Here is a 9492-nt window from a genome sequence, read left to right on the forward strand (position 1 = left end):
TTATAGGAACTTAAGTAAAACCCATAAAAAGATGGAAAATTAAGAGGTTCTGTTAGAACAGAACAACTAAATATCTACTGAAAGTTTCAGTTTGGTGTAGGCAGAGATCATCTATGAAGCCCAGCCCCACACTTGTGCCCGGATGGGTTGGAACTTGCTTCTACTCAGGATGTTAATTTGCTTCAACCAACATGCAATGTGTAGCACTGGAACTATGATGTTTTGCAGGTTCAGTCAATGGAGAAGAAGCTGGACTTCCTGGTGAACATTTACATGCAGCGGATGGGCATCCCACCAACGGAGACGGAGGCTTATTTTGGGTCCAAAGAACCAGACCCAGCACCTCCCTACCACAGCCCCGAAGACAGCCGGGAGCACATTGACAAGAACGGCTGCATCATCAAGATCATCAGGTCCACCAGCTCCATGGGGCAGAAGAACTTCTCTGCCCCGCCAGCCCCAACCAACACATGCCCACCCTCGACGTCGTGCCAGCAGCAGGTCTACCAGCGGCAAAGCCATGGCTCGTCGCCCATCGGAGACCCCGGCTCACTTGTCCGCATCCCACCTCCTCCGTCCCACGAGCGCTCCTTGTCAGCGTACAGCGGCGGGCACAGGGCGAGCGCAGAGTACCTGAGGAACGAAGACATTACAACCAAACACCACGAGAGTGCCCTGAGAGACAGCGACACGTCCATCTCCATCCCCTCAGTAGACCACGAGGAACTGGAGCGCTCTTTCAGCGGCTTTAGCATCTCGCAGTCCAAAGAGAATTTGGACATCCTTAACAACGGTTGCTATGCAGCCGTGGCCAAAATCAGACCCTACATTGCAGAAGGAGAATCAGACACCGATTCTGACCTCTGCACGCCCTGCGGTCCTCCTCCCAGGTCGGCCACGGGTGAGGGACCCTTCAGTGACATGGGCTGGTCAGCCCCCAGGCAGTGAAACCTTCTCGCAGCCGCTGAGCCACGTCCGAGCGCTGGCACCTGTCCGCGCCAGCTGTCCACGCATCGAACTTCTCAAGGAGATCGACAGCTAAGGTTTTCCTCCTTCTATAGGACATCCTTAGCTGGCAGATAACTTTTTTGCAGCTTACTCTGTGTGTGGGGGGGAAAGAGCAGGTCCGAGCCTGCATTTGTGGAAGAGGTCACGGTGGTGAGCGAACTGGAGCCGTGGAGTCCAGATTTCTTTCATACTCTCTTTCTAAGATCATTAGGTGAAATTATTTCATGGTGCAGGGTAGGCGATTTGCATTTCTTGGGAATCTTCAGAAGTCTGGGACAGGAATAAATCACTTGGCCAGGGCTTTTGGAAGTCACAGTAACTGGTGGCTGACAAGTGTTAGATGGGAACTGCCAACAGCACTGGTAATTACACTTTTAGGTATCTTGGAGTCACAGAATGAACACATTTGTTTCTGACTTAGATTTCAGGTCACATGTAATTACAGCGGGGTTGTTACTCTGTGATTTCTCATTAACCGTCAGGAAGGTGGCATAATTTCAATATAATACATGGAAATATTGCGTGGGCCACTGGAGGAGTGGGATGGTGGCTTGAATATTTGCATGAGCAGAAGATGTGGCCTCAAAGTGGGACAGGTTAGGATGCTGCTCTGAACCAGAACGTTTTGGAAATTGTCCCATCTTAGGAAACTGAAAAACTCCGAAATATGAGGTTGAGTGCAAAAAGAGAAACAACCCACAGGGCAGAGAAATGAGACAGAGAAGGAGGACAAGAGTCTATGGGGCTGGGATTTTATGTTCTAAACCATGTATTATATTTAATTATCTCTCCTCCCATTGAAAATGGACCTAGAGGTGCTTTGGAAGCAAAGGCAAACCAAAGGCAACCCCTCTGGAGGGGCTGCCACTCTGTGAAGCCATTCTGGTGGCCAACAGTGCTGTTGTTGGGTCACAGTCACCACGCAAAGGTTGAGGGTGGATACGCAAGATGCCGTGGTCCCCGCGTTGCTGCGAGTTAAGTGCTGAGCTCCATACTCTTGAAGCCTTGTTGGTCAGAGTGGGCACTTTTCTTACCGTTTGCATTGTGCCTGAACACTTTTGCACACGCTATGCCCCGTGAAAATCTTCCCTTTCTTCTTCTGCCCTGCCAAGAATCTCACACCCATGTTCTCGGGACATCCTTCAGTTTTGTTTGAATCCCTCAAGCTGAGTTAAGAGGTGCTTCTTTGTTTCTTCATGGTCTTTTAGAAGCCTCTTACCTGTGCTTGCCCACAAGTTGTGCCAATCAAGGTCTGCCCCGTTTCGTTGTTGTTAAAGTCCTTTCTCTTGGAAAGATCTTTGTGTTTTTACTGGGAACCTCAGCAGCGTGTTCAGCTGGGGGAAGGCAAGGGGAAAAGTGATGCTCAAAGTTTCATTTGGGACCAAAAGGAAGTCGCAAAGTGACCCTTTACATGGATAGGTTGGTTGGGGTGGTATTTTGCAAGGGGGTGGATCAGGAAAAGTGTGTTTGTGATCCATCTCTAGGGCTGGGACACCATGGCCAGCATTGTGCTGCTGAGCCCTTCCACACATCTACAGCCCAAATCCCGCCTGTGTTTTCTGCTGGGGCTGTGTCTGTGATTTCAAAGCCCCTCTCTACACATTTTCCCTGTGTTCTATCAAGAGCCTCTTAAGGATATTTAGGTGGCAACTTCATTTCTGTGTGGCCTTTGAGAGGCTGGGCATTGACTTGCTTGGGGTGAAAGGAAAATCAGGTTTTTTCTCCTCTCCTCCTGTTTGCTTGACCAGAGGCAGCAACTAGGGGAGACCCAGGACTATTTTGGCTTGGGGGAAAGGCTCTGCACAATTTTTCCTGCCATTTTTCACCATTCAGGAGGGAAAACATTTTTCTTAGTGGGAACCAGGGCTTCCAGCCGTTCTAGTTCCTTTCTTTCCCATTTGATCCATTTTTTTGTTGGCTCCTGCAATTTTTCCCTCTCTGTTTGTGCTCCCAAACTCCTTTTGGCTCCAGATTTCTTTGTGCAAAGTGAACCCAGTGATGCCCTTGACTTCCATACAGAGAAACCTTTGAATGCAAAATGGCTGCAAATTGTGCTGCAAATTGTGCAGATTTCCCCCTGGTGTGTTGCAAAATTCCTCTGGTAAGGCAAGACATGTCAGCAGGTCCCAAATCACACTCGGTGGCATCTGTTTTCTAGTGGCCACAAGAATGGAAATGGCATTGGGTGAGGCAACAGTCAGCATCGCTCCAGCCAGCTGCCAATTTGCTCCAAGTCAGAGATAACAAAGATTTATTATCTGATTTGTTTGCAATTACTTTTTGAGGCCTGCTGGAAATTTGGTACACAAGGATATGATGTAGAGGCAGGAGGATGAGGATGGTGTCATGCAGTCCTATTGCAGCACAGGTACATGACTGGTGTTTAAGATAGGAGGCAAAGTCAACAGGACTTCAAGGCACAATTTTTGTGGGATGTAATTTTCATCATGTCCTAATTTTAAAACCCTATTGGCTTTTTTTTTTTTTTTTTGAAGGTGTAAGAAAGATTCCAGCTATATTTGTGACATTATTTCAAAGAAATTCTGGCATCCACAACTGAGCCATAAATCATCACATCTCATTCATTCAGGCAAAAAGGCTCGACTTGGATTTTTGAGTTAACTTATACCTGAATTAACTCCAAATAATGTTACTTGTTTTCATGAAATGATTTGTATCTGTGTGAATGGGAACAAAGCCAGCTCTAACTGAAGGTTTCATTGCTTATTAACATAAATCTTTTAATTCCTGTCCTAAATCACAGTCCAATACTCCCCGCAAAGTCTTCACTTTCAGTCCTTCAATTCCCCTATGCCTGTACGACACACCTGGTGGTAATCTCCCAAAAGAAGTCTTAACCACTAGATTAAAAGAAAATAATTGGCTTTGTTTTGCTAATAAGGCAGTCCCAAAGATAAAGACCTTTAAAAGGACGGACCGGTAAACTTTGTCCCTCTGCTGAGCCTTTCTCGGGCTGGTCTTTCCTCCCCTGCTCCTCCCAAGTCTGATCCGGTATTTTTCAGAGGACAGAAACAGCTTTTAGATGATGCTGAGCATGGACAGAGGAGATCAGGGAGGACTGAAGAAGGTTCAAAAGCCAAATTTCCAGCAGGTCACCCTGAACTGCTGCAGGGGTGCCCAAAGCCTGGTTTTGAGGTACATCTGTGCTGAATATGGAGCCGTGGCCTTGGACTAGAGCCTGGGACCTGCTCTCCAAGGAACTTTTGGATATTTGTTTTCAGGATCTGGGTCTAGGTCTGGAGAGAAATATCGCAAATGGTCCCACTTGTGAGATGGAGCAACTTCTGAGCGTGGGACCTGAAGCCACGATCAGTTTTTGGGCATTTCAAGTCCAAGTGTGAGTTCAAGTTGCCTGAGGAGTTGGTGTCTCCAACAGGAGATGTGACTGGAGGTCTTGCCATCTCTGGGCAAGTGACCCTGTGATACAGGAACACAGTGCTAGCCATAAGTCGAATTTCCCAACATTTGGGAAGGGATTTTGATGTTACTCAAGTGCAGATTTTGTATGTGAATTTCCTTGTTGACTCATCTTCTTATTGATAATTTTTAAAACAAAAATGTCAAGGAACTCACTGAAAACAAACTTCTTGGCCAGCTCAGAAAGCCATGCTATTTCTTTAGACAGACTATGTGATAGATCAGGTTTTCTAAAAATGTATTTTGTTTCAAATGCCACTTAATAGATCCAAATGAATTCTGCAGGGCCATTGCTATTTACAGATAAATAGGTATATTTTTACATTTTTACTTGATTTTTAAGATTTTAAATTATGCAAATTTTTAGAACAAGTTTGTATAAACTACTTGAGAAGCCAGAGCATCACCTCAGATACAAGTGCTCCCCTTCCTAACAGTTATCAGAGAAAAGAAATACACATTTACTCATATTTTTCTCAAGAGGGAGCTACTGCAAACCTCGTTTCCTTTCTATCCTCAGACCGCTGTTGTCAAAGCAACATTATTGCTAAAAACAAAATGCAAGTATTAAAAGAGAAACTGAGATTCCTAAGGAATTTGCCCCAGAGTTATCCCATATAAAGACCCTTAGCAGCGAGTGTTTTATTGGTAATGTTCAAAAGGCCAGGAGCAGGCTGAGAATTTCTGTTTCTTCATCCTTGCTGAGTGAGCCCTGAGCCTCCATCCCTTTCTCCCAGCACCCCTGTGGTCCTCCCACCCACATCCTCTCTCCCCACTGGGGGTCAGCATCTTCTGTTTTCATCAGCATCCTTTTCGTGAGGCAGAAACAAGGAAATCAGATACAAAAGCTCCTTCACCTGTAACACAGAGGCTGCGAGGTGGAGGGTGGTAGCACGGGGGGGACGGTGGCAGCCCTCTCTGAGCCCTGCATGGGTCATCGCTACTCCGCGGCGTAAAAGCAAACTCTTGGTTTTAGCACACAAACACCTTGACTTTTTTGCATCACAGAGCAAAATCTGCTTAGAGTAAGGGCGTGGGTTCGCTGTATTTTTTAACAATAACAGTAGGGGTTTTTTTTAATAATAAGGGTAATAATAATGCATAGGAATCTTCTTTAGTATATCTTAGTGTTTGATGCCCCAGTGACAGAATACTGCTTGCCTTATATTAGCATCTAGAGGGAGGGGGATTACCCATCTTTTGATACAGTATTAATCACGCTTATAATTTAGGTAGCAGCAAGGAGCGGCTGCTGCAGAAGGAGCAGCCAAGTCCTCTTTAACATATGAATGTGCTTTCCAGACTATCTCACTGACTGTACTCTCAATTTTGCCTGCTACTGCATGCAGCCTGAGATGAGTAGACAGCCATACGCTCCAGCTGTATCTGCACTCCCAGATTGCTGTAGTACCTGACGAGGTAACATTGCCAAAAGCATCGTTTTTGGGAGAGACTTTCCTCCCAGTGGCCCATCAGGTAGGGTGCTGCCGTGCTTCTGTAGGTAACACTGCTATACCAAGTGTCTGTCCTGCTGCGACTGGTCATTGCCCCATCCCTCTGGTACAGCATGCACAAACTCTCCTTCTACTGCTTGTAACTAAGGGATAAAAAAAGATGTTTGTACCTGTGATTCACTGAAATGTGTACATGGGGAGAAAAATTACGAATTGTGTTGGCTGTGTATAACGCTCTCCTTTCCGTCCAGATGCCTCTGAAGAAGAGCATCCCCCCTTTTGAGGGTTTGGAGGAGCAGGCAGTGCCAAGGATGGAGGCCTGATCTTCATTTAGGAGATGCCATTTGAACCCACACGTGTGGGACTTGCTGTATTTCTGTATGAATTCCCATAGGGTTCTCTCACCTGCATCCAGCTTAGTTCTGCATGTGCATTTGCCTGCAGCCCAGCCTGAGGGGTGGGGGCAGAATGTGACTCCCAAACTTTGGAAAACCCTCTTTGGAAATTTCAACTCCCTTTGTCTACAGCCCTTGGGGGTCTCAGGGACCCTGCAGCTGTGCCATCTCCTTCTCTTTTGGGAGCATCTCTCACTCTCCTTACAGTGAGGCACTGAGCTGCCTTCATATCTCCATGAATGTTTTGCCACAGTTTTCCCGCTGTAATACCAGACTCATGAGGCCTTCAGAGTTTTCCCACCTTGCTGGTGTTTGCAGTCTCTTGTATCTCTTAGCACTGCTGCCATAATCTATAATTTGTCATCATATGACACTGGCCCTGTATCCTCACCTTCCTTGTCTGAACTATATACAGGTGAAGATGTAATGCCAGAGCTCAGCTCTGAGATTTGCTTTTGGCCTGGCATTACTAGACACACCAGAAAGCCTTCATGTTTTGTTAGCATGACAGTTTTGCTTTTTATTGGCAATTTATTTGTGTCCTCATTGAGACACTGTGGCCTCAACACATCCCTGGTTTGTTCTGCTGGAGTTTTTCAGCGCAGGGATGGATTTTGCCCCTCTGTACAGCACCCTGGCAGGGTTTGTCCCCTTGGCTTTAGCTGCTTGTGGTGAAACAGGGATGAGGGTTCCGTTCTGGTTTTTCTGTCAAGCTGAATGTCTCAGAGGAGAGCTTACAGGCTCTAACGCTGTTTATGCTTTTGTTCCCTGAAGCAAGAGCTGCTTTTGAGACCCCAGTCCCCATTAGCAGTCTACACATCTGGCTTTACTGCCAGGCTCCAGCTCGATACTGGGGAGAAACAGAAAGCAGCTGGTCCAAGCTGTGCTGTTTCCAAAGCTGCCAGTGAACCTGGAAGCATCTTGCCCTCTCATAACTCCTGTAAATACAACTGCAGATGAATTGCTCAAGCAGCATCTGTTTGCTTAATCCTGAGAAACTTGAGCTAAAGGCAGCTGCAAAGCTTTCCCAAACTCAGTGCCAAGCTCAGGCTTGATTTCACCTGCAGTTCCGCCTATGATTTTGGGGCAGGGTTAATGGTTTCAGGTATAGGCCATGCCAAACTCTCCAGTTTGGATGGCTCTGGCCCAAAAAACAAGGCTGAATGTCACACTGCCAGTGAAGCTTCCCCTGGAATTTCAGCTTCATTTGACACTGATGTCTGTGGACCTCAGGAGACGCTCTCCTTCCCATTGCAAGAAAAGGTTGGTACAAGACTTGTAAGCCAAGACGAGAAAATGCCTCTTTATTTTAGCATGCCACAGGCACCTCTGGTTAAGAGTAGAAGCAGCATTTCAAGGTAATTCCTTAAATCTGACCAACATAGTGGCCATGACCCAATATTTCACATATGCAGTGATGCTCATGAAAGTGATTTATTACAGATGTGGCTATAGAGGGCTCAGTCCTTAAGCATCTCTGTAGACACCGTGTCCAGCCTTGCTGATGACATGAGGAGAAGTCATTAAATCTGGTGACAGGTCTTTTCTGTCCTGCCTGGTTATCCACATTGGTCCAGCATCTCCCCTGGAGCTGAAAGTATCATGTACTCCCACCAGCAGGCAGGATGGAGACCCTTCTGTGTTGGTTACTCTTCCCCACCATCCAAACCCAAATGCTAAAATTTCAAGTTTCTTCACCTTTTCTCAAAAAATTCAGTCACAGGGTAGAGAACCTGAGACTTTCAGGAATGTTGAAGCAAAAGAAAATATAGCTGATAAATGACAAAGGTTTTATTATTTTAAATCAAGAGCAGATTTTAAACATAGTTGCAGTTGCTGCGTGGTATATCAAATGCTTTAGGAGATTCAATGAATTATTCTTATGAATGTTTTATTCTTCCATCAGTAATTTGTATAGGTGCGTGCCACTGTTCTTATACAACAATGCACCACGCACTAAAACTATATTCCTGTTTCTCCAGCATAGACATTGTATTTATGGAATTTATCTTGCTTAGTGTCACTTTGGCACACTGTCCACATATACTGTGCACAGATTGCACATTACATGCCAAATGCTGATAGGTATCACTACATGGAATAAGGGTACGTGTGTTGAACAGACACCAAAGTGTTACCTGCCTTGCTTGTGATGCGACTCAACATAACCGGGAAAAGAGGAAAACGAAAATCTTGTTTTGTTAAGAAATACACTGCATTTGATTGCTTCTTTAAACAGGTTTTACGAGGAAGCTAAAATAAGTGAGATTGCTTCTGCAATGTTACTTAAAAAATACCTGAGCAAAACACACACAGCCCGAAAATACGTAACAACTACTGTACTTCTATATATTCTTCATTGCTGTTCATCTGAACTGTAAATTCTGTACAGATTGAATGAAGTTCACAGTTTATCTTTGTCATTACCTGCAAGATAAAAGGACAACACAACTTTGGCTGCAAAAGCGTATGCATGTTGTTTGCCTACATGCATATACATATTGCTGTATGTGCATGCGTATGCAAACAAATGCGCACACGCTTTAAAACAGATAAAGCTGCATCTGAAATGCATGGGGAAAAAAAGTTCTGTTTTTTGGAGGTGGGAGAATGATGCAATTGCTTTAAACAATCATTTCTTTGGCTTCCTTTCAAACAAACAAAAGAATAGAGCGGTCAGTGCCAATTCCCGGTCCAAACCAAAAAGCCCGTTCCTAGGACGTGTGGCCACTGTTGTCCTGTGCCACCGGAGAGCCAAGGGCAAGAGCTGTGGGTGCTGTGACAGGTGACCCCGGTGGCAGCTCTGGTGGCTGATGGGCAAGTGCCACGGTCACCCACAAACACGGCATCGCTCCTGAATGGGCTACTGCCCGGGCAGAGGCTCCTCCTGCTCTTACCTTTGCCTACATATTTTAAAAAACCCTCTAGTTAAGAGACACTTAAGAACAGAGTCATCGAAGGCCCATTTTTTATTTTAAAGTTATGAAAGAAATGACGAAAGCTATAACTAATAAATCTGATTTTCCGAAGAGGCCATCCCTCAGACTCCAATTGCCCCTATACAGGGATTTCACTATTCTCATCAAATAAATCATCTAGGATTTAATTTTGCCCGGATTTTCACATATATAAGATCTATACTGGATAGAACTTATCCTTCAGTGTTTAGATAAACAAAGGCATGAAGAGCTAACTTT

The 9492-nt window shown here is 45.3% G+C and overlaps 1 protein-coding gene across 5 annotated transcripts in view; it reads left to right on the top strand.

Moving 5' to 3' along the window:
• The window catches only part of KCNQ2 (potassium voltage-gated channel subfamily Q member 2), a 64637-nt gene extending 63689 nt beyond the window's left edge, over positions 1–948 (top strand). For all 5 annotated transcript variants that reach the window (XM_065645411.1, XM_065645410.1, XM_065645412.1 and 2 more), the window contains one exon: positions 229–948. In XM_065645411.1, the coding sequence (XP_065501483.1) occupies positions 229–948 (720 nt within the window). The remainder of the gene's footprint in view (positions 1–228) is intronic.
• The last annotated feature ends 8544 nt before the right edge of the window (positions 949–9492 follow it).

This window comes from Caloenas nicobarica, chromosome 15 (genome assembly GCF_036013445.1).
Source record: "Caloenas nicobarica isolate bCalNic1 chromosome 15, bCalNic1.hap1, whole genome shotgun sequence".
Taxonomy (NCBI): Eukaryota; Metazoa; Chordata; class Aves; order Columbiformes; family Columbidae; genus Caloenas; species Caloenas nicobarica.